The sequence below is a fragment of the Dendrobates tinctorius genome, unplaced genomic scaffold (genome assembly GCF_039654945.1).
Source record: "Dendrobates tinctorius isolate UK_male_01 unplaced genomic scaffold, ASM3965494v1 ptg000036l, whole genome shotgun sequence".
Taxonomy (NCBI): Eukaryota; Metazoa; Chordata; class Amphibia; order Anura; family Dendrobatidae; genus Dendrobates; species Dendrobates tinctorius.
In genome coordinates, this window is record NW_027361704.1 from 33,718,538 (window position 1) to 33,744,946 (window position 26,409).

General features: G+C 42.1%; 1 protein-coding gene across 2 annotated transcripts in view; it reads left to right on the plus strand.

The window, feature by feature from the left end:
- The window catches only part of LOC141087923 (follistatin-related protein 4-like), a 1,467,590-nt gene that overhangs the window by 1,293,090 nt on the left and 148,091 nt on the right, over positions 1-26,409 (plus strand). For both annotated transcript variants that reach the window (XM_073573783.1, XM_073573784.1), the window contains exon 7: positions 24,468-24,634. In XM_073573783.1, the coding sequence (XP_073429884.1) occupies positions 24,468-24,634 (167 nt within the window). The remainder of the gene's footprint in view (positions 1-24,467; positions 24,635-26,409) is intronic.

Consider the following 26,409-nt stretch of genomic DNA (forward strand, 5'->3'; position numbering starts at 1 on the left):
TCATCTAATGCAGACTGACATCACTTATTCCAGCCAGGACTTGTCTCTGTGGAAAATAACAGTTATCTACAGCACATTCCCCAATTTTTCCCCAACTTCTATACTAGTCCAGATGAAGAAAAAAGTGACAGTGTCAACCTGCACTGTAACAGGACCCCCTCACTGAAAGCAATATCCTCAAAAACAAAATACATTACAGCAGCAATAATATGCCTTAATTAATCCCTCCTGCAATAATGTCCCCCAACCTGGCTACCATGTGTCTCATTCCTGGCAGCATGTTCGCCATCCTGCCCCCCATATGTCCTCCGATCATGGCCACATGTGTCTTCATCCTGCCCCCTTATGTTCTTCCATCTTGACCGCATATGTCCTCCCATCCTGGCCCCATATGTTGTCATACTGCCCACCATATGTCCTCCCATCCTAACCCCATATGTCTCCATCATGCCCCCATATGTCTCCATCCTGCCTCCCCATATGTCTCCATCCTTCTCTCCATATGTCTCCATCCTGCCCCTCATATGCTTCCATCCTGCCTCCCATATGTCTCCATCCTGCCCCCCATGTGTCTCCATCCTGACCACTCATATGTCTCTCCATATTGCGGATTTCAGTACAAAAAAAATCTCTCCTTGTCCTCTTCCTCAAACAATTGAGGCGAGGGAGCGCCGATGCATGATAGTGACATCATACGCTGGCGCCGAGCGAATGATGTCAGCTACCGACCTCTCATTGGCTGGTGGCTCCTATTGCAGTCCAGGAAGCTAAGTTATTGAGTTACACAGTTACTGAGCGAATGGACGAATCCTGCCTCTGGGGCCCGGTAAGGCTGGGGGACCTGGATTAGACCATAGGCTTAATAACTTAGCAACTCAGTAACTCAGCGTAAATCTATTGCCATGCAGGACCGGCTTCCTGCACTGCAATAGCAACAGCCAGCCAATCAGAGGCAACCAGCCTGGAAAGAAATAGAATGATTGATCTTTGTTATCCATAACAGTAAATTAGTTGTTATTTACAAGCATTATGAGAGATAAAGGGGCTTCCTTGGTGAATATTATGAATAAGTAGCCACATGTATCAACGATCTGCTAAACTAGGAAAACACGATGCGGGTATGACTCCTTAAATGAAATATTTATGACATGTCTTAGGGATATGGCATTAATATTGTCAAACGAAAAAGCGAGTATATCTAAGTGAGAAATGAGAGAGATAAATCCTAAGTAATAAACCATATTTTTCCCACTTTTTGGTATTACAAATGTTCTATAAATTACATTGCACTTCTTTTTAAGGGGGTTTTACACATAGCGATATCGCTAGCAATATCGCTATAACGTCACCGATTTTGTGACGTTATAGCGATATCGCTAGCGATATCTCTATGTGTGATACTTACCTCCGACTGGCTCCCCCACTGTCCATCGCTGATAGCGCGAGATCGGCCTGCTCCATTTCTCGTCGGGCGCTTCCTGCTGGGCTTTATGTGGCGCTAACGAGCGACGTGTGGACGCGGGCGGGAGGACGTCTTCATCGCCGTGTCTGAAAGGTAAGTATCGTTCGCTGTATCGCTGCTGCATCGCTGGTGAGATCTGCCTGTGTGGCAGCTCACTAGTGACCATTTAGCGATGCACCAGCGATCCTGACTGGGTCGTATCGTGGTCGGGATCACTGGTGTATCGCTAAATGTAAAAGAGCCTTTAGACTTTTAATGCATTTATCACATTAAATTTGTATCCTTTGCACTAGAAGAAAATGAAAGAAAACAGCACAATCTTGGAAAAATGCCATGTATTGGCAATGTCACAGCTTTCTCTGTCCTGCTAATATCATCCTGTCCTTATCTTTTATCTAGCTATTCTTTGACCGTTATGCTTGTCTGTTCTAATCAAGGAAACTTAGCCTTCGAATATCTTTTTTTGTGACCAAAGCATATTAAAAAAAAGCAAAAAAAGGGTTCTTAATCCAATCCAAATATAATAAATAAAATCATTTAAAAAAATGTTTAAAAAAATATGCTAATGTTTTCTGTGTACAGCTCATATACAGGTCTATGCATCTCCATGCCTACATAGTTACGTAGCTCGAAACAAAGCATAGGTCCCTCAAGTTCAAACTTTCTCCAACAGTTACACATTCACTATCGATAAATTATCCATAATACCATTTTATTGTGAGAAAAGCATACAGACTTTTTTTTAAATGCTTATATAGTATTTGCCATCATTACCTTTTATGGTAAGGCATCCCACAGTCTGACTGCTTTAACTGTAAAAAAACCCCTTTCCTACTTAGATGCTAAAATCGCCTTTTGGCCGGGATCACACATGCGAGGAATACGGCCGAGTCTCGCATGTTAATACCCAGCACTGCCACTGGTACTCGGATCAGAGCGTACGGCTGCATAGCAATACATGGAGCTGCACGCTCCGCTCCTGAGTGCCGGCGGCAGTGCCGGGTATTAACATGTGAGACTCGGCCTTGTTTCTCGCATGATCCCAGTCTAACTGATGAACTAGAGCAATAAAATTGGTGGGATTGTGCATATTTAATGTACCCTACCAAATAAACCGAACAGAAATCAGTGTAAACATCTCAACCATTTTCCCAGAGAAGAAATGAGTGAGTCAAGCACAACGTAAATTCACCTGTTCTCATGAACTTTCTCAGGAAATTTACATTACATTGCAGAGTAGCTAATGTCTCATACGTATATTTTTTTATAAATATAAAGCTCAATATACAGCTCAATATGTCAGGCAGCAAAATTAAATTCCAAAATATGGACATTTTGGCAAATGAGGATTTCTATAATATTCGAGTCAATTCCACTTGAACATATTTGCACATCTCTGCCCCAAAGCATAATAAACATGGGTGAAAAAAATACTTATCTCTGCTGACCTGCTGTGGATAAGTAACAACGAGGTCTGATGATGCTGCAAGCTGCAAAGTGGTTGGACTCAAGAGAATAAGATTTAATTTTTTTTTAATTTAAGGCAAATTTAATTAGACTATTCCCTTTGTAACCATTTTTTAAAAAACGTCTTGGATTAGCATTTTAAGCAAAATGATTTAAGACTAGTAGGGATGAGCGGACCTGTGGAAGTTCAGGTTCTGGTGCCCATTCCAAACTTCGTTCCAAAGTTCAGTTCAGGGACCATCACTGTACCTGAACTTGTACCAGAACCTGAGCCCCTTTGAAAACAATGGGAAATTTTCAGCTGGAAAATTCTCTCTTCTCTCTCTGCAATGGACTTCCCACGGAACTCCGAACATTGCAACGGACTCCCGGCAGAAGTCCACATTCGGTGTCTAGCAACGGACACTTTTAGGCTCAGGTTCGCTCATCTCTATTTAACACATTTGCAGAATATGTGTGCTCCTTGGATTTTTTGCTATAAAAACAGAATGGTATGGAATGGTATGGAATTTAAAAAAAGAGCTGTCTGCATGAGGCCGTAGTAATAATACATATCCTGGACTCACACCCTTGAATTAATTAATGATGTGCCTTAAATTGATGACTGTGCTATGGGAAGTTAAAAATCATAAAAATGTAAATATTCAGAATTATTTATTAAAAGAAAGCACAGCTGTGATTAACATTCCCTCCAAAATAATTTTATTATGAACATTCCTCATTCTAAGAAACTTCACTGCAGCCTCTTAGCTGGTTATATGTATTCAGCTAATCATACAATTGATTGTTTGGAGACTGTCATTAAGCTTTTCGGAAATGCTTAAGTACAATATTTTTGCTTGACAGAAAGCACATCTGCATTGTCAGACACTTGCTTCTTTTTATCTTATTTCCTCATTTAATATGTGATAAAAAATGTATGAACATCGAGATTTCAATACTTATGGGAAAGAGTAGGTTGAGCGTTTTTTCTTATTTTGAGCTTCCGAAATGTTTATTTTTACAAAGTCTATGTGCTTACTTTCAGAATTTCATAAAATTGGTTCTTTTGTAGCAAAATAAATCGACAGCAAAGTTTTTACGCTAAAGATGAGTTAGAGGGCTATCATAAATAACTACAATATCTAAAACTGGAAATTGCAATGCATAATCTAGTTTAAAACCAACCTATGTAAAAAAAAGCTGTTAGCCTGAAGATATGGGGTTAATCTGCAGGGTAATGGCATTCTGAAGCTGCTCTGCACCAGAACTGAGAGCTTTACTAGCAGGAGAAATTAACTTTATTTCTCCTGGCAGCCTCAGGCTTACAGTCATAGCCAGCTGAGCATTAGAGCTGGCTGTCAGTCAGTGGCGGAGCATGGTTCAGCTGTCGCTCACTAAGCATTAAACGGTGACGGAATCCACGCCGGCTGCAATTCTATAACTAAAAGCTTGTGACTGCCAGAAGGAATAAAGTTAATTTCATCCTGGTAGTGGGGCTTTCAGTTCTGGCGCCTGGCAACTTACGGTAAGAATGCTATTATCCAGCAGATTAATCCCATATCTGCAAGTTAATATATATTTTTTTACATGACATGTTCCCTTTAACACATGAGGCAATCACCTGTTTTTGAACTTTTTAAAATTAGTGACTTATTTCTACCTTATCATCATTCTGTTGTTGTGGTATGGAGAATCCACTTTTCATGCCAGACTTAGAGGAAAGCTTTTGGTGGGTTTGTTTTTACACTGGTGTTGCCGTATGGGGAATCCACTTTTCATGCAATGACTTAGAGCAAAGCTTGTGATGGGCTTGTTTTTATACAGCATCCAATCAGAATAGGCAGCTCTGATGAGGCGGTGGTGGCTTAGAAACCTGGAAGCTGCCATTAAGCAATGTGACACAAGTGACTGCCAGACCCACCAATCTCACTTTCCAAAGCATAGGTCATCAACATCACCAATTCAAGCACAGCATTTTTTAAACTAAAAGCAATATGTGTAGCTATAGCTACATAGCTACATAGTGACCTCAGATTGCAAAGTCACGTTTATACATTAAAGACAGTGACATTGACTATGGTCCCATTGTGATCTGCAAGATGTCACATTGCAACCTGAAAGAAGAAATCCAAACTTGGCCAATTTGTGTGCTGACACATCTACTATTATGTGTTCTGACTGACAGTTAAACATTTGCACTCCTAGCCCTTTACTGACATATGACGTTCTGGTGCGTCACATGCCGGCTCCCGACTTTAATGCAGGCACTCAAGCCTAGTCAGCATCTTTCCAAGCAGATGATAGTTGTGACAATCAGTCATCATTCTTCCCTAACAGCAGCACATATAGCATAGATCTGGCAGCGGCATTTAATACGCACGTGCAGGAGGGCACATCAATCTATGCGGGCATTAGAGCTCCCATGACGCGATCACAATGCACCAATGGGTCTGCCATGCCTGTCATGATGGTACTCCTATTAAGCCACCCTATGGCTGGCATTCATAGGAGACCATGATTTTTGCTACACAGGGCAATACTATGGTATTGCTGTGTATAGTACAAGTGATCGGATGATCGCAAATTCATTTCTCCTAAGCAGACTAGCAAGAAGAGTAGAAAGTTCAAAAACATTTTTAAAAATATCAAAAAGATATAATATATAAATGCTCAAATCACCACCCATATCTCAGCATGCCATATAATTTTAAGATATGTGTGAAGTGCTTATTTTTTAAAAATTTTTTCCTACATACCTATATGAAGGATTGTGTAGTTTTGAGTGACATTTTTGAAATAACCATGTACCATGACATTTATTTAGATGAAAAATTTGAAAAAAAAATCAAAGTGCTGTTCAATGATGAAAACAAAAACATAATTCTGCCGTATTTTTATTTTTTGTGGGGGGGATTGTTTTTACAAAGTTCATTGTGCAGTAAAAATCATCTGGCCCAGCTTTTCCAACCTTTCGTCATATGAGAGGTCTTCCATTCCTCGCAATAATCTAAGTACCCGCCTTTGAAATAACACTAACTTCTGAATTTCCTTTTAAAAAGGTGGAACCTAAAGCTGAATCCCGTATTCTAGATGTGGCCTCACCAGTCATTTATAAAGGGGTAACAAAATGTTTGGCTCACGGGATTTTATCTCTCTTTTATACACCGTAAAATCTTGTTTGCTTTTGCGGCTGAAGCTTGGCATTGAGTACTACTGCTCAACTTACTGTAGCCAGAATACCAAGTCCTCCTCCTGTTCTGTAGTCCTGACTATACCCACATCTAATGTATATGCAGCAACTGGATTACTCTATCCTTGGGGCATTACTCTACATTTATCTACAATAAATCTCATTTGTGAAGTGTTTGTCCTTTCAGTCAACTACTCCAGATTGTTTTGCAATATTGTCATGTCAATGTCAGGTTTTAGTATCCTAAATAGTTTGGTGTCATCAGCAAAGACTGACACTTTACTCTCAGTCCCATCTATTAGGTCATTAATAAAGAGGTTAAAAATATCAGTCCTAACACAGATCTCTGAGGTCCCCACTGCTGACCAGATCCTATTTAGAGAATGTACTATTTATGATGACTCTTTGTTCCTTGGTATTTAGCCAATTCCATACCCATCTGCATATAGTTTCCCTTATTCATGCCTCTTTAGCTTCAGTATAAGACTGTTATGTGGTATAGTATCAACTGTGCATGCAAAGTTCAGATAAATCACATCCACCGCAATACCAACATCGAGATTTGCAGTTACCTCCTCATAGAAGCCCAACATGTTAGTTAGACATGACTTATTCTTCATGAATCCATGCTGGTTATCATTTATTATATCATTCTCTGCAATATATCTCTGAGGCTCACCTCTTATGATGCCCTCAAAAACTTTGCACATGACTAATGTTAGACATACCGGACGATAGTTACCTGGATCCACCTTCTTACCTTTCTTAAATATCAGTATCACATCAGCTATCCTCCAATCCTGTGGCGCCAATACTGTTAGAAGAGAATCAAAGAATATGAGATACAACTGTCCGTCAATTACTGAGCTCAATTCCCTCAGTATCCATGGCTGAATGACATCTGGCTGGGGAGGATTTGTCAATATTTAATTTGCTATGATGCAGGCGTACTTTTTGTGTTAAACTAGTTATATCAGGGGTTGAACTTTGATTTTTGCCTTGTTGAAAGATCACTAGAACAAACAGGTCATTGGTGAACATGGATAAAAAGGGCCTGTTTAATATCTCAGCCTTTTATTTGTGCTCTATAATTATCTTGTTATTATAGTCTTTTAAGGGGCTGATGCCATCCGTTTTTTCTTTTGTCATTGATGTATTCATAACATTTTGGAGGTTTTATTTTATTTTATTTTATTTTAATGTTATTGGCAATTTGTTTCTCTGTAGATAACTTTGTTAGCTTCTTTTATTTATTACATTTCTTAATTAGATCTCTATACTCCTGAAATATTATTTCTTTATTCTCGGCCTTCAGGATTTTGAAGGCCCTTTGTTTTTATCTTAGTAAACTTTTTACTCCTGGATATTTATTTTTATTCCTGGATATTTTATTGCCACAGGGTATACTTTTTCAATAGGATTCTAGTACTATTTCCTCAAACATTCCTCATTTATGTTTGGTATCCCCAGTTACCATGACATGATCCCAATCTACTTGATTAAGCTCTTCCCATAATTTATTGAAATCAGCTTTCCTGAAGCTCCAGGTTTTTGCATTACCCCATTTGAATGTTTGATTGAAAATTACATTGAAACAGGCCATATTATGGTCACTGCTTCCCAAATGCTCCCTGACCTGTAAATCTGAAATAATATCTGGTCTATTTGACAGAACCATATCCAGCAATATTACCTCCCCTGGTTGGTTCATCTACCAGCTGAGAGAGTTAACTGTCTTGAATTGAGGATAAGAACTTGAAGGTTTTAGCACAATCAGAAGATTCTATGTCCCCTTCAATGTCTCGATAGTTAAAATCACCCATAATAAGGACCCTATTATTATTTGCTGCCTTTTTAATTTGTTGCAGCATTTCATACTCTACCTGTTCAGCTATATTAGGAGGCTTGTGGAAAACTCCAATTAGCAATTTTCCATTATTACCATCCCCATGTACATTTACCCATATGGACTCTGCATTGCAGCAGTTCCCCCCAATGTTGTCATCGAGTACATGTCTTAAGGTGGAATTTATGAAAATACACACCCCTACACATTTTTTGTGTTTCCTGTTATGTCTAAATGTAGGGTAACCATCTACGTTTGTTATTTAGTCATAATTTTCATCCAGCCAGGTTTAAGTAATGCCCACCACTAGAGTTGAGCGAAACAGGTCGAAAAAATTCAAAAGTCGCCGACTTTTGGCAAAGTCGGGTTTCATGAAACGAAACCCGACCCTAGGATGAGGTCGGCCACGAGGTCGGCGACTTACGCGCCAAAGTCGCGTTTCAAAAGTTTGTTTTGCGCTCTTTTTCAGCCAATCAGGATCCACGGACACTGTGGGCAACGTGATGACATAGGCACGGGTCACCACCATCTTTCAGAAGGGCATGCAAGTCATTGGCTTGCTTTGGTGGGCGTCACAGGGGGTATAAAAGGGCGTGCACGCCGACCGCCATCTTACTTCTGCCGATCTTAGTATAGGGAGAGGTTGCTGCTGATTCTGTAGGGAGAGCGTTAGGCAGGGAAGAAGACAAAAGAACTGCTTCTGCTGCTAGCAATTTGGCCTGCACAACACACAAGTCACTGTGTGTGCAGTGCAAGGGGAGGCTATATTGTGGTGTATCAGTGGTGTTGGTTGTTGGGCTGCCTTCTAAGGCTTCCTGACATGCTGGCATTGCTGTTTACCCACTGCTCCGCAAACTGCTTTTTTAAAAGCAATCCAATCTCCCTTATCCTCTAGTCACTTTTGTCACAGCTGTGCCATCGAGCGTGTCACATAGCGCTCAGATATCAGTGGGCCTCACACAATCTACAAGTGTCCAGTGTCCAAAAGTGTACGCAGAGATTCAAAATCTCCATTATCCTCTCGTCACTTTGGTCACAGGCAGCTGTGCCATCGAGCGTGTCACATAGCGCTCAGATATCAGTAGGCCTCACACAATCTACAAGTGTCCAGTGTCCAAAAGTGTACGCAGAGATTCAAAATCTCCATTATCCTCTCGTCACTTTGGTCACAGGCAGCTGTGCCATCGAGCGTGTCACATAGCGCTCAGATATCAGTGGGCCTCACACAATCCAAAAGTGTCCACTGTCCACAAGTGTGTGCAGAAATTCTAAATCTCCCCTGTCCTATAGACACCTTTTACCTTGTTTTACATTACTATATAGTTTGTTGGATTTTGTCTACATTTCTACCAAAAATGAGTAAGGCTGGTGGAAGAGGCCGTGGAATTGGGCGGGGGTTGGCAGCTGGTAATGATGGTGTTGGTGGTGGATCTGATGGTAGTGGCAAGAGCAAAATAGGACCGAATGCAGGAGGTGCTGACCCTGCGTCATCGTCTGGCTACATAAGGCCTCGAACGCTTAGTTTTCTAGGAGTTGGCAAACCGCTTTTAAAGGCAGAGCATCAGGAAAAAGTTTTGTCTTACATTGCTGACTCAGCCTCCAGCTCTATCGCCTCCTCTTCTTCAGTTGTAAAAAGTAAAAGCACTGAGTCGTCATTGGAGGCTCATGTTCATGAACCACACCTTTCCTTGTGTCCTTCACCCCAACCAAGATTGAAGGATGACGCAGGCCATCCTACTGATTACTCCATGGAGCTGTTTTCACATACCATGCCTGGATTATCAAGTCAAATGGTGAATTACCCAGGCCAAGATCAATCTGACATGGAGTGCACTGATGCACAGCCGCTGATGGATGATTCTGCTGGTACATTCACTCAGAGCACTACATTGTCCTCGCAGTGTACAGAGCCAGATTTTGACCCTGATGAGACTCAGGTGCCCCTTCCCGCACACTATACCACCATACACGGTGACACAGAGGAAGGTGCACATGACATAGAAGAGGAGGTGATGGATGACCCAGTTGTTGACCCAGATTGGCATCCATTGGGGGAAGAGGGTGCTGCTTCCAATAGCTCAGATGAGGAGCATCCACATCAGACATCGACATCGCAACAGCTGTTATCTGGCAGGCCTGGAGCACTCCAAAGACAGGTTCCAAACATCAAAAGAGTTGCTGGACAGCTTGTCCAGAGGGTCAAAAGATCACAGCGTGCTAGGCCGCAAAATGTCTGCCAAAGTAGGAAGAGTGCAGTGTGGCACTTTTTTGAACAAAATCCTCATGATCAGGCCAAGGTTATCTGTAAGAAGTGCGCAAAGACCTTTAGCCGAGGGAAAAATCTGAAAAATTTGAATACCAGTTGCATGCTTAGATATTTAACCAGTATGCACTTGCAAGCGTGGACACAACACCAAACCTCAAGTGCCACATGTGCAACTGATCACAACGAAGGTAGTCAGCAACGCTACATTGTTTCCCCCACTGTAAGCCCACCGGTTAGCACAGCAGCAAATGTTGAGGTGTCGTTGCAAGGCCACAGCAGTCAGGGAATCCCACTGTTATATCAACGAAAGACTGATTCTAGGCCATCAGAAAGAACACCAACTCCATCACCATCATCAACCCTCTCTCAGTCCGCCCTGTCCACCGCTACTTCCACCATATGCAGCTCTCAAGTCCAGCTCACCCTCCCAGACACTATGAGTAGGTCAAGAAAGTACTCAGTATCTCATCCGCGTACACTGGGTTTGAACGCCCACATTGCCAAACTAATCTCGTTTGAGATGATGCCCTTTCGGTTGGTGGAAAGCACAGCTTTCCGCGAACTCATGGCCTATGCAGTACCACGCTATGACCTACCCAGTCGCCACTTCTTCTCTCGCAAAGCCATCCCAGCCCTCCACCATCATGTGAAAGACCACATTGTCCATGCACTCAAGTAGTCATTGAGCGGAAAGGTGCACCTCACAACTGATGCATGGTCCAGTCGGCATGGCCAGGGCCGTTACGTGTCCATCACTGCGCACTGGGTTAATGTGGTGGATGCAGGGTCCACAGGGGACAGCAGTGGTGGGACAGTGCTGCCTAGCCCACGGTATAGGAAACAGTTGGCTGTAGGCGTTCGACCCTCCTCCTCCTCCTCCTCCTCCAGAAGCGAAAGCTCATCCACAGACCGCAGTCGTACGAGCACTCCATCTGTAGCTGCCACTGTTGCACACAAGGTGTCCCCCTATCGAGCAGCTAGTGGAAAGCGTCAGCAGGCTGTGTTGCAGATGATGTGTTTGGGCGACAGACACACCGCCGAGGTGCTGGCCGAGTACTTGAAGCGACAAACTGAGTCATGGCTGGGCAGTGTACATCTTGAGGCAGGCAAGGTAGTTAGTGATAACGGCCGTAATTTTGTGGCAGCCATAGCCCTTTCAAAACTCAGCCACATACCTTGCTTGGCTCACACCTTGAACCTGGTGGTGCAGTGCTTCCTCAAAAATTATCCGGAGTTAACAGCCCTGCTCCAGAAGGTGCGAAGACTGTGCACGCACATCCGTCGGTCGCCTGTACACTCCGTTCGTATGCAGAAGCTGCAGCGATTGCTCCACCTTCCCAACCACCGCCTCATTATCGACAATGCAACAAGGTGGAACTCCACCCTGCACATGGTGGAGCGGCTGTGCGAGCAGAGGCAGGCCATAATGCATTTGTGGGAGGATACACGGCCAGGCACTTTGAGAGCAGACATGGAGTTGACAGGCGTGCAGTGGTCGAAGCTCAAAGACCTTTGTAAAGTCTTTCAGTGTTTTGAGGAATGCACACGGCTGGTAAGCGCAGACGACGCCATCCTAAGCATGAGCATCCCACTTATGCGTCTGCTCATGCAAACTTTGACGCACCTTAAGGAGCAGGCGTCTGCAGCCAATGTTGATGAGGAGGAAGAGGAGGAGGGAATCCTTGATGACATTCAGCCATTGTCTGCTCAGGGACCTCTCCTGGACGAAGTGGAGGAAGAAGAGGAGGAGGAGGAGGAGGATGATGGGGATGATTACTTAGGGGAGGAGGATGCATCTCGTGGGGCAAGTGAAAATGTTGGCGTGGCAAGGTCTGGTACAGGGTTTGTGCATGACTGGAGGGATGTGGATTTGCCAGAAAGTGCTCCTCCACCCAGCACTCGTAGTGCATCACTGACACCGGGAACATTGGCCCACATGTCAGATTATGCCTTGCGGATCCTAAAAAGGGACCCCCGCATTGCCAAAATGATGAACGATGACGACTACTGGTTGGCCAGCATCCTGGATCCACGCTATAAAGGCAAATTACAAAACATCATGCCACAGGAGAACCTTGACCTAATATTGGCTAATAAACAAGCAACTCTGGTAAATCGGTTGCTTGAGGCATTCCCAGCACACAGCAGCGGTACGGGCCGGGGGCAGCTTGGCAGAGGTGTTCGTGGTGCACACAGCAGAAGTGGCGTTGGAGATAGGGGTTTCATGACAATGTTGTGGACTGATTTTTCAAATACCGCTCACACAACTGGTAATACTGCATCGATGGAAAGTGACAGGAGACAGCAGTTGTCAACTATGGTTACAAACTACTTTTCCTCCCATATCGATGTTCTCCCACACAGGTCATTCCCCTTTGACTATTGGGCCGCTAAACTGGACACCTGGCCTGAATTGGCCCAATATGCCTTACAGGAGCTCGCTTGCCCAGCTGCAAGTGTGCTATCGGAAAGTGTCTTCAGTGCAGCTGGATCAATCCTGACAGAAAAAAGGACCCGTCTGTCAACCCAAAATGTGGATGATCTAACCTTCATTAAAATGAACCACTCATGGGTTTCCAAGGACTTTGTCCCACCTTCCCCTGATGACACATATGGTGACAGAAAAATGGCTTGCTTTGGTCCACCTCTTCCTGGTACTTCACCTATTTCGCCTTTTGCATCAGCTGAATGTCCAACATCAACATATGCCACTTTCTAAAACTCCCTAACTGTGCTGCCTCCCCCCCCCATGGCCGGGGTCACCACCTAGCGCACGACACCGTGCGAGTGCCGTTGCCCTGGACAGGTGGGTAGGCCGACTCTTGGGCACGGGCACTGGCACAGGGTCCCTCATAGTGCAATCAAGTGTCTCTGACGGCGGTGGTGCACACCCGCCGTCAGACACACTGCTGTACTATGAGGGGCCCAGTGCCAGTACCAACGCCCACGAGTGGGCCCCCCTTGCTTGGGCAGGGCCCCAGCATTTGCAATCTTTACCTCTCCCTGCTCCTCCTCTGTGTAATCTGGGACGTCAAATCCATACTGTGCCTGACACCGTCTGAGCCTGCCTCCTGAGACATATATTTTGAATGTGTACGCTATCCATACATGTTATCCGGGGATACGGTACCCTTTCTAACCTTTGTGCAATGACGTGCAATCCATACTGGGCCTAACACCGTCTGAGCCTGCCTCATGCTGTATAGACATATATTTTGAATGTGTACACTATCCATACATGTTATCCGGGGATACGGTACCCTTTCTAACCTATGTGCAATGACGTGCAATCCATACTGGGCCTAACACCGTCTGAGCCTGCCTCATGCTGTATAGACATATATTTTGAATGTGTACGCTATCCATACATGTTATCCGGGGATACGGTACCCTTTCTAACCTTTGTGCAATGACGTGCAATCCATACTGGGCCTAACACCGCCTGAGCCTGCCTCATGCTGTATAGACATATATTTTGAATGTGTACGCTATCCATACATGTTATCCGGGGATACGGTACCCTTTCTAACCTTTGTGCAATGACGTGCAATCCATACTGTGCCTGACACCGTCTGAGTCTGCCTCCTGAGACATATATTTTGAATGTGTACGCTATCCATACATGTTATCCAGGGATACGGTACCCTTTCTAACCTTTGTGCAATGACGTGCAATCCATACTGGGCCTAACACCGTCTGAGCCTGCCTCATGCTGTATAGACATATATTTTGAATGTGTACGCTATCCATACATGTTATCCGGGGATACGGTACCCTTTCTAACCTTTGTGCAATGACGTGCAATCCATACTGGGCCTAACACCGTCTGAGCCTGCCTCATGCTGTATAGACATATATTTTGAATGTGTACGCTATCCATACATGTTATCCGGGGATACGGTACCCTTTCTAACCTTTGTGCAATGATGTGCAATCCATACTGGGCCTAACACCGTCTGAGCCTGCCTCATGCTGTATAGACATATATTTTGAATGTGTACGCTATCCATACATGTTATCCGGGGATACGGTACCCTTTCTAACCTTTGTGCAATCATGTGCAATCCATACTGTGCCTGACACCGTCTGAGCCTGCCTTCTGAGACATATATTTTGAATGTGTACGCTATCCATACATGTTATCCAGGGATACGGTACCCTTTCTAACCTTTGTGCAATGACGTGCAATCCATACTGGGCCTAACACCGTCTGAGCCTGCCTCATGCTGTATAGACATATATTTTGAATGTGTACGCTATCCATACATGTTATCCGGGGATACGGTACCCTTTCTAACCTTTGTGCAATGACGTGCAATCCATACTGGGCCTAACACCGTCTGAGCCTGCCTCATGCTGTATAGACATATATTTTGAATGTGTACGCTATCCATACATGTTATCCGGGGATACGGTACCCTTTCTAACCTTTGTGCAATGACGTGCAATCCATACTGGGCCTAACACCGTCTGAGCCTGCCTCATGCTGTATAGACATATATTTTGAATGTGTACGCTATCCTTACATGTTATCCGGGGATACGGTACCCTTTCTAACCTTTGTGCAATGACGTGCAATCCATACTGGGCCTAACACCGTCTGAGCCTGCCTCATGCTGTATAGACATATATTTTGAATGTGTACGCTATCCATACATGTTATCCGGGGATACGGTACCCTTTCTAACCTTTGTGCAATCATGTGCAATCCATACTGTGCCTGACACCGTCTGAGCCTGCCTCCTGAGACATATATTTTGAATGTGTCCGCTATCCATACATGTTATCCAGGGATACGGTACCCTTTCTAACCTTTGTGCAATGACGTGCAATCCATACTTGGCCTAACACCGTCTGAGCCTGCCTCATGCTGTATAGACATATATTTTGAATGTGTACGCTATCCATACATGTTATCCGGGGATACGGTACCCTTTCTAACCTTTGTGCAATGACGTGCAATCCATACTGGGCCTAACACCGTCTGAGCCTGCCTCATGCTGTATAGACATATATTTTGAATGTGTACGCTATCCATACATGTTATCCGGGGATACGGTACCCTTTCTAACCTTTGTGCAATCATGTGCAATCCATACTGTGCCTGACACCGTCTGAGCCTGCCTCCTGAGACATATATTTTGAATGTGTACGCTATCCATACATGTTATCCAGGGATACGGTACCCTTTCTAACCTTTGTGCAATCACGTGCAATCCATACTGGGCCTGACACCGTCTGAGCCTGCCACCTGAGACATATATTTTGAATGTGTACGCTATCCATACATGTTATCCAGGGATACGGTACCCTTTCTAACCTTTGTGCAATCACGTGCAATCCATACTGGGCGTGAGAATGGCTGGCGAGCTGTTAAGCAAGCTAAAGCACCTGTCCAGACAAGTACAGGGATTCCCTAGCGAGGAGACTTATTTGATTTTTTTCAATGTTGGGACAGCAATTTTTGGAGAGCACTATACTCTGGAGAATGATAGATGGGGCCCACCATATACTGGAACATTCCAAAGGTGGACATCAGACACTGGAGCAGCATTTACAGGGCCCATTATACACTAGAGCATTAGAAATGGGGCCCATTATGTTTGGAGCATTATTTGGGCCCATAAGACAGTGGAGCTTCATCCATGGGGACCAACATATACTGTAGCATTATGTGGAGCTCATCATATACTGTTTCAAACATTATATGGGACCAATGATTCTGTATGGAGAAATAGATGGGCCTCGTCATGAGATGTAAAAAGTGAGGTATTTTTCATTGTACTATACCGCTATTTCTCTGCCGTATCGGAGCATGATGAGTTGTGGTATGTGTTAAAGGGGCGCTCTTTCGCCCAGGGCACATGAAAACCTGGAGCCAGCCCTCCCCCCCCACAGTTTGTAGCCAAATAACCCCCATTTTTCAGTGCGTAACTTGTAATATGAAGTTAATTAAGGTTGACAAGCTTAAGAAAGAAGAATTGATGCTTTTGGCATTCAAATGGGCACTGTAGGTGTGTTTCCTGTCCTCCTCTCACTGCCGACTTTTATTCCCCATTGACTTACATTGGGTTTCGTGTTTCGGGACGACCCCGACTTTTCCCTATAATCGGACGATCTTGCTCGACCCGACTTTTGGAAAAGTCGGGTTTCACGAAACGAAACGCGACCCTAAAAAACCAAAAGTCGCTCAACTCTACCCACCACATCATATTCTATGACCAACATAAGAGTCTCCAGTTCATTCATTTTGCTTGAAAGACTTCTTGCATTTGCCAGCAGACATTTAATACTAGTAACTAGTGTTGAGCATTCCGATACCGCAAGTATCGGGTATCGGCCGATACTTGCTGTATCGGAATTCCGATACCGACTTCCGATATTTTTTCAATATCGGAATTCGGCATCGGAATCGGAAGTTCAGTTGATTGACGGCCTGACGTCATCATGATGCGCGGTGTGTGCGCATCATGATGCGCCGTCATTTCGGGCCTTCCGGGGGTCTCTGCCGGCCTGCCGGGGGGCTGTGCCGGCCTGCCGGGGGGCTGTGTGGACTGCCCGGGGTCTCTGCCGGCCTGCCGGGGGGCTGTGCCGGCCTGCCGGTGGTCTGTGCACCCTGTGGGGGTCTGTACCGGCCTGCCGGGGGGCTGTGCCGGCCTGCCGGGGGGCTGTGCTGATGTCCGGGGGTCTGTGCAAGCATCGTCCGATGGGACTACAAGTCCCATCGGGCGATGCCTGCTACCATGACAGTGATTGACACATTAGCCAATGATGGGACAGTAGTAGTCCCATCATCCGGCTAATGTGTTAAATGTTAAAAAAAAAAAAAAAAAATACTACATACATACTACATGCATGCTACATACATACTACATGCTACATACATACTACATATATACTACATGCATGCTACATACATACTACATGCTACATACATACTACATATATACTACATGCATGCTACATACATACTACATACATACTACATACATACAATACATACATAGACATACAGTACATATAACATAGAGTAACATACTTACCAATACTTGTCACATTGTTCCCCGAAGCCATTGTCTTTCCGGAATAAATATTAACATAACAAACCACAAAAATACTCACCCACGATCCGAAGCAGTCCACGAGTGTGTCCCACGACGATCTTGGGTAGAGAACTGCAGCATCAGATGATGCTGCCGTTCTCTACGGGCTGCAGGAATCCAATGACGGAAGGTAGGTATCCTTCCGCACTGTATTCCTCCGCCACTTAAAAAAAAAAAAGTCCCTAGTCTCACTTTATGCCATTGCTGCGTGGGAATTTCCCACACAGCAATGGCATAAAGTGAGACTAGGGACTTTTTTTTTTTTAAGTGGCGGAGGAATACAGTGCGGAAGGATACCTACCTTCCGTCATTGGATTCCTGCAGCCAGTAGAGAACGGCAGCAACAGCTGATGCTGCAGTTCTCTACCCAAGATCGTCGTGGGACACACTCGTGGACTGCTTCGGATCGTGGGTGAGTATTTTTGTGGTTTGTTATGTTAATATTTATTCCGGAAAGACAATGGCTTCGGGGAACAATGTGACAAGTATTGGTAAGTATGTTACTCTATGTTATATGTACTGTATGTCTATGTATGTATTGTATGAATGTATTGTATGTATGTAGTATATATGTGGTATGTATGTAGCATGCATGTAGTATATATGTAGTATGTATGTAGCATGCATGTAGTATATATGTAGTATGTATGTAGCATGTAGTATGTATGTAGCATGCATGTAGTATATATGTGTTATGTATGTGGTATGTATGTAGCATGCATGTAGTATGTATGTAGCATGCATGCAGTATGTATGTAGCATGTATGTAGTATATATGTAGTATGTATGTAGCATGTAGTATGTATGTAGTATGTATGTAGCATGCATGTAGCATGCAGTATGTATGTAGCATGCATGTAGTATATATGTAGTATGTATGTAGCATGTAGTATGTAGCATGCATGTAGTATATATGTAGTATGTAGCATGTAGTATGTATGTAGCATGCATGTAGTATATATGTGTTATGTATGATGCATGTAGCATGCATGTAGTATGTATGTAGTATATATGTAGTATGTATGTAGCATGCATGTAGTATATATGTAGTATGTATGTTGCATGTAGTATGAATGTAGCATGTATGTAGTATGCATGTTGTATGTATGTAGCATGTAATTTTTTTTTTTTTTTTTTTTTTTTTACATTTAACACATTAGCCGGATGATGGGACTACTACTGTCCCATCATTGGCTAATGTGTCAATCACTGTCATGGTAGCAGGCATCGCCCGATGGGACTTGTAGTCCCATCGGACGATGCCTGCACAGACCCCCGGAGCCTGCACAGACCACCGGCAGGCCGGCACAGCCCCCCGGCAGGCCGGCACAGCCCCCCGGCAGGCCGGCACAGCCCCCCGGAGCCTGCACAGCCCCCCGGCAGGCCGGCACAGCCCCCCGGCAGGCCGGCACAGCCCCCCGGAGCCTGCACAGACCACCGGCAGGCCGGCACAGACCACCGGAGCCTGCACAGACCCCCTGGCAGGCCGGCACAGCCCCCCGAAAGGCCCCTACAGACCCCAGAGAGGCTGTACAAGGGCAGGAAAGGGTTTTTCTTATTCCGATACCGGAAGTCCCATAGACTTGAATGGGACTTCCGGTATCGGAATCGGCGATACCGATACTTTTTTTAAAGATCGGCCGATACCATCCGATACGATACTTTGAAGTATCGGACGGTATCGCTCAACTCTACTAGTAACACATTTGTTACTACTAATCAGCTCCCTACTTTCCTTGCATATTCCAGCCTCCCTAAATCCTCATTAACCCCTACTGTCTCACTCTGTCTCTCCCCTTATTAACATAACTACCCTCCCCCTAGTTCCTAGTTTAAAAGCTCCTCAATCCATCTTACCATTTTTGTGGTTGAGGTGATACCATTTTTTTATATAGTTTATTTTTTTAACTTGAGAAAAGGAGTTGATTCCAATTTTTATTTTTTTAAAATATTTTTTAAAACTTATTTTTTTTCACTTTTTGGTGAATTGAAGAGATGGTGCCACTAAAAAGATGTTTTCAGCTATAAATTTCCCAAACAGTAGAAAAGAGCAGGATGGTATATTTTAAAAGGACCAAAGTAAGGGTGCAAAAGCTGTCAAAAGTCTACACTCCACCACTTCCAAATGTTTCATAAGAATCTAAAATGCAGAAATGTTATCCCTCATTGTTATCCCGTTATCCAACAGAGAAAGTTCGGAAGGCAAAACCTATGCATGCATAATTGCTGTTGAATGGAATATAAGGGAAGATTGAATAAGTATTCATTTTCTAACATTTTATGACACCATATAGGATCCATTCCCTCTTTCTAATAGAGTTGCGTTATGGTCAGAGGATTTGTGGACTATATGTTATGCAGAGTCTATTTTATCAGCTAATAAATTAACAAGTGACGCTTGGTGAAGAAGTGTAACCACAAAAATGAAAAATATCTGGTACGCTCTTTTAACAGGATTATCAAGGACAATGAGACATATCTCAATGGAATAGGCACTACAATGTATAAATGAAAATTCAGCTGCTATTTCTATTGGAAAGAGAAATACATTAAATACCAGCTAAAAGGTTAATAGAGTATTGTGCATGCAAGCTGTGCTCTGATACTGCTCTGTTTGCAATGGCAAGCAAGTCTTGAAGAAATGAAATGTATATATATAGAGATAAAAAAAGAATAAACAATTACATATGACTGTAATATTTATATATGCAGATAATACTCTCTTTATGCTGCTCTTTGTTTTACTGTGCTCTTCTTATGATTGTGCAAGAAAAACAACATATTGTTATGATACCAGTTAAAAAAAGTAATTTGTCAGTTTAGATCGTTAAAAAAAAAAGAATATTCACTATAGGCTTCCATCGGATGTCCATTTTTTACGTTCATGTTCTATCCCTGATTAACAACCCATTATAATCTATAGAGCTGTTCACACGTTTTCTGTGGACAAATCAAAGAGACATGCCTGTTTTTGATACAAGTTGTGAATCAATTTCACCCATCCAAGTCTATTTAAATCAGTGACAGCACACACAGTCAACTTAATTTTATTATATACAAAAAGATTGCTGATGAAACACTAATGATAAAAACGGAACCACTGACCAAACCATCGGGGATGGATATACCATTGGTATCATCTGAAATACTGATGAACACTAGATCCAAGACAATGGCAAAACTTAATGTTTTTCTTTTTTCATAAAGGAAAAATCATTAATGTCTTAATGAGTAGAGTTGAGCAAATTTTTCAAACTTCAGTTCTGATTCAGCGGCGAATATTGTTGTTGCAATGTTCGCCGAACACAGCCGATTGTCACTGGAGTCAATTGGAGTAGAAATGACCGAATATGTTCGGAACCGATCATCACACATAAATTCGGCACGAGTACGGTACCAATATAGCACGAATATGGCAAATTCATGTTTGGCAACCGAGTCCAAACAAATTTGCTCAACTCTATTAATGAGGCATAGGCAAAATGAAAGTGGATTGGGATGTGTCAGAGCATTTAGAAGAAGCAGTTAAAGTGCACTGAAATGTCCCCAGTTTATTTCCAATCTGATATTGCCTCTAATGCTAAATTTCACAAGACTGATAGGTCAATCAGATATTGTCCTCAATTCATCAAGACTGGCATGAATAACACCAGTGTTGATGAAAGGGCCTGTTGGAGTCAAATGCTTCAGCATGTCTGAAAATTGGCATGCACCTCCATGTACTTCACCAAAAATCTTACTTCACATCGTATACTGAAGCAAGATTTCTGGTGTAAGTTACGCAACACCTTGTCATGAATTAAATTAGCTGTGGCATCTCTCCCCTCTTCCATCTACTTTGGTGGATTTGGGGAAGACTGGCATGAAAACACCAAAAGTCACAACATTTTTATACACAAAGCAGCATTATACAACACATTATGCAACATTCGTGTGACATTTCAAAGAGATTTCTGAAAGTCCAAGGCTGCTGGGAGTAATAAAGTTTATTTCTTCCCAATAGCTGGGCAGCCGTACAGCTTTAGAATACTATTAACCAGGAGATTAGCCCCATATCTGCAGGTTAATTGAGTTTTTTCACATGACAGGTTCTTCAAGTTTAGTGCTTCCAGAAGAAATGCCAAGCAAAGGAAGAATCAAACAGTTTAGTGGTCAAGTCCAGAAAGTCATTCAAGGGGTTAAAAAGCAGAATATCTGTGGAATCAAAGTCTGGTCAGAACACAAGAGGTCAATACAATAAAAACTCACTAGAGCTTTAATAAAATAGAATACCTAGCCAGAGTCAGGTGGGTCATGAGTAGGGATAAGCGGACCCATGGAACTTTGGGTTCTGGTACCCAACCCAAACTGTAGTCCAAAGTTCGGGCCAGGTACCAGAACTGTACTTGAACCAGAACTTGAACCCCATTGAAACAATGGATACCCGAACTTTGAAGCAGGAAAATTCTCTCTCTCTCCGAACATTACAACAGACTTCTAGGAGGTCTGTATTCGGTGTTTGGCACTGGACACTTAGTGTCAGGCATGAACCCAGAAGTTTTTTGTTCCAGTTCACTTATCTTTAGTCATAAGGACTTAGGGCACTGTGAATCCCAAACTGGCCACCAAACCAGTTTCTGATTGTTTGTCCATACAGTTGACATTAGCCGTCAAATAAGCAACAGTCCATTTGATACGTTGTCGATTCAGACTCACTTTGTGCAGAAATCTGGTACTCTAAAATGACCACAGAACATCAATGATATCTAAAATGTTTGCAGTAGAACATTGCTGGTGGAGGTGAAGGCAGTAGATATGAAGGGGTCATTAATTTCTAAAATGTGTGTATCCCACATATCTGATTACTGCCAGGAACCCTGAACTATGTAAACTCTTCGTATGGATCTTTTTTAGAGATCAAACTCAGTGGTATAAAGCAGCAGGCATGTGAATGATACTTCATATCGGGCTTCTTCAATGATATAATAATGGGATGGTGTGAGTTTGACATATTGATAATTATTGAATAGTATCCATAGAAATGCTTATAGCTAACAAAGCAGAAATGACAAGAAAATGACAGACTTGAGAATCACAGTGTAAAGTGTCTCTGCGGAGAGAATTATTTCTAGAGAATTCAAAATCCATGTGGTTAGATCTGTATGTACTCATTTATACCTGCTCCCTCCAATGACCTCAATTATAGATGTCTTATTGTTAAATTATGATTGCCATTGGCAGTCTGCAGATGACACTAGAAAGAAGATTCCTGTGATAAATCAACACCACATGTAACACCTTGCAAGATGTGATTAGAAGAAACGTTGAGGAGGCAGCCGAACATTCATTTAGCAGAAAATAAACCCCTAGACAGGATTAAAGATGAAAAAGAAATATGTTAAGCAGATGTAAAAGTGTGAATTTACATGTCATTGAAGCAGTACAGTCCTGTCTCTGTTATTACGCCAAAATCTATTTTGTGTTAAGCAAATGTGTGCGTACCTGTAACCCATTGCATACCATAACTGGTGCTCACTCGACATTCATATCAAATATCTATGCTTTATTTTCCTTAAGAAAAACCTTGGACTTTTTTTTTCAAATGGCACCAGTAAGACATGACACGGACTTACCCCCATGCATTAGTTGTTTATGAGTCGCACACTTAAATATTTTCCAGGAAAACATATGAATCCAGCATTTATCTATGGAAATAAAAGGATTGATGCTCCAATTTGCAATAATTCCTTCATGTCTGGGTGATTTTTTTTTTTTATATTTCTGAGTCCGCCATGGATTTTTTGAGGATTTTTTTATGGTGACCATCGTACCGTAAAAAAAAAGACCAGGTGACACGATTCTCTGTGTCATTATGATTACTCTGTTTCCAAACATGTCTTTGTTTTCTTACAATGGTAATAATGTGCAGATCTGTATCAAAAAGAAAGAAACATTTTGTTCATATTCCTTTTTTTGTAATGTTTTTTATTTATCTGTGGATTGAGCTCTGTGATACTGTAGCTTGTTTCTTGTGTGATAAGCTGACATTAAAACTTTTTGGGGGTTAAAACCAGAGGTGTGGAAAGATGGAAAACCTAATTTCTCCATCTTCCTCATTGTCTTAGTATGCAGATGTCAGACTTGTAGGGGTGCACGTGATCCGAATTCTGTAACCACTCACAGCATGCTGTGACTTTTTTCTCATGATGATTTGGTTGATAGAAAGGAGTCGCAGATATGCACTGCCCCACAGCACAACATTGTCCCACGTGCTATCCTATAAAAAATCGTCTAGCACACAGAAATGTGACTGAGCACTAAGTTTCTGAAACTCAAACCAACATCAGATCATTTACTGGGTTACTCAGCTTTCATGTGAATCGGGTTTCAATAGCAAAATAATGGATCAGTAGTCTCAGATCACCATGCACTATGTTGGGTGTCACCTAGAGTACAGTTATCCAAAATGACATTGCTCATTGGTAATTAGACAGAAAAGAGAAAAAGTCTCTGTAATAGCAGTACAGTGGGGGAAATAAGTATTTGATCCCTTGATCCCACAGAAAACTTATGGAGGGCATTGAAGCTCCAAGTTGCCAAGCAACAGCCTCAAAATCTTAATGATTTAGAGGTGATCTGCAAAGAGTAGTGGACCAAAATTCCTCCAGACATGTGCGCAAACCTCATCATCAACTACAAAAGACATCTGACTGCTGTGCTTACCAACAAGGGTTTTGCCACCAAGTATTAAGTCTTGTTTGCCAGAGGGATTAAATACGTATTTCTCATTGCAAAATGCAAATAAATGTATATAATTTATACAATGTGATTTTCTGGATTTTATTTCTGATATTCTATCTCTCAATGTTAAAATTAACCTACCCCTAAAATTATAGACTGCTCATGTCTTTGTCAGTGGGCAAACTTACATAATCAGCAAGGGATCAAATACTTATTTCCCCCACTGTATATGTGTGGTTTTGTCAGGAGATGCTTGACACTCTCATATAATGTTACCATATGGTAATGTTAATGCGTCCACCTAATTTTGGCCATGTTGTGTGGGTTAACAGTCCAAGTGCAGATAACTCCTATTTTCTCATTATTCCACCTGCAATATTAAATCACCTTAGAACTTCATATTAAAAAGTTTGTTTCTTTTCTCTTTTCAGAGGTTGTCCAGCTCACACTTGACCCGGATAAAGAGGTCATCATGACAACTGTAACTGTTGGCTTAAGTACTGTGCTAACCTGTGCGATTCATGGGACACTACGTCCTCCCATCATCTGGAAAAGAAATGGAGTAATATTAAACTTCTTGGATTTGGAAGATATAAATGTAAGTCATAATGTTCTTTCAACGGAAGTATTACAGAAATTGCTTTTAGCGTTCAAATAACATATTAAAATAAAAAAAGTAGGAACATTGTAGATATTTAGGGTGAAGAAGTGTTTGCTTTTGCAAAATAAGTTCCCCACAAATGAGGACTTAAAAAATGTTTGGGGAACACATTTTTGAGCCTGATAAATACAACTCCAATTCCTTGCACCATGGGTATGGTTGTTATCTTACCCAGTTATGTCCCACATACATTTCATCGCAAAGCCACATCTGTGCTTTTAATTGCTGAAAACGCATTGAATTGCATATTTGGTGCATGCTAATGATGTTGTGCTGCACTCACAAGTCTAAATCGCAACTCTTGAGCTTTGCATCAGATGCATGACACAACTCATTGTCTGATCATAGGGTATTTGAAATTATATCTTTGTACCATGTTAGCCAGTAGTTAGAAAAAATTGATAGTCCTCAGTGGTTGATACCTTTTAATGGCTAACTGAAAAGATGGTAACAAAAAGCAGGAAAATGTTACAATTTGAGAGTCCTCAGAGGTTGATACATTTCTAACTAAAAAGACTGTAATAAAATGCAATAGTAATAGGTCATTTTTTACATCTTTTCAGCTATCAATTAAAAGGTATCAACCTCTGAGGACTCTCAAGTTGTTATATTTTTTTCCTAGGGTTAAATAATGTTAAAATTGAATATACTGTAGCTAGGTCTATTTGTATATGGCTAGCAACAGACAATAATGTTTAGTCATGATTGTTACATTTTCAGGCCAATGACATTCATCCAGAACTAAAAAATGGTCCCAGTGTCACCAGCCCAATGAATTATTTTGAGGATATCTTCATGCTCTAATGCAGAGATATGTTTTTCTAAATATTGCACTGAAATGGTATTTCTCATGTCAGCATGCAACATTATTTATTACATAATTGTTAATTCATAGAAAGATTAGCAGAATTTTTAACCTTGATGGGGCTCCAATGTAACATAGCTCTTGGGATGTTGTGGTGAAATGCCCTTGACTGGTACTGGACCTTAGTGTTTTTAGAACTTAAAACTTTACAGTATTGTAGATCTCTGGCATGATTGTAAGACTCCTCAAGACTCCCTGACATTGAAGTTGATGCATGAAAATGGTAGAATTTGGCCCTGATGTAAACATATCTTGATATTGAATCATTGACTTACATGAGCTTTCCTGTCATAATAGTCTGTTTTTGTTGTAAATCTCAATTTGTGCCTTGTCCTGCTACCCTATAATTTATAGTGACCCTCTTGCAGACCAATGTTTGGCCATTTGGCAGCACATGTATGGTGGAAGTGAGACATCAGGAGGTGAGCCTTCTCCATAGTGCGCCAACCTCAACTGCGAATAAACTGTTTGATGCCACTGTAAATTGAGAACATCTTAAAAGCAAAACCCAAAAGTCAAGTGGGGAAATAGCATGTTTTTGTTTCACTTTTGTCAAATTCACTCCATTTGGAATTTTTGCTTACCATTTTCAGTACTGTATGTAGTAAAATTAATGGTGTCGTTCAAAATCACAACTCATCATGCTAAAAAGTGAGAAAAAAAAGGCTGTTGGAAGTGCAAAAGTACTAAAAATGAAAAAAGCTGCATTACTGAGCCATTAAAAACATAAAGAGTGACTGTTTCATTACTTTTTAGAAAAGAATAGCACAAATTAAAAATAAAGTGAAAATAGGAAACTTTGTAATATGTTATGAGTTTATTTTCTCCTTCACCTTTGATGTCTGAT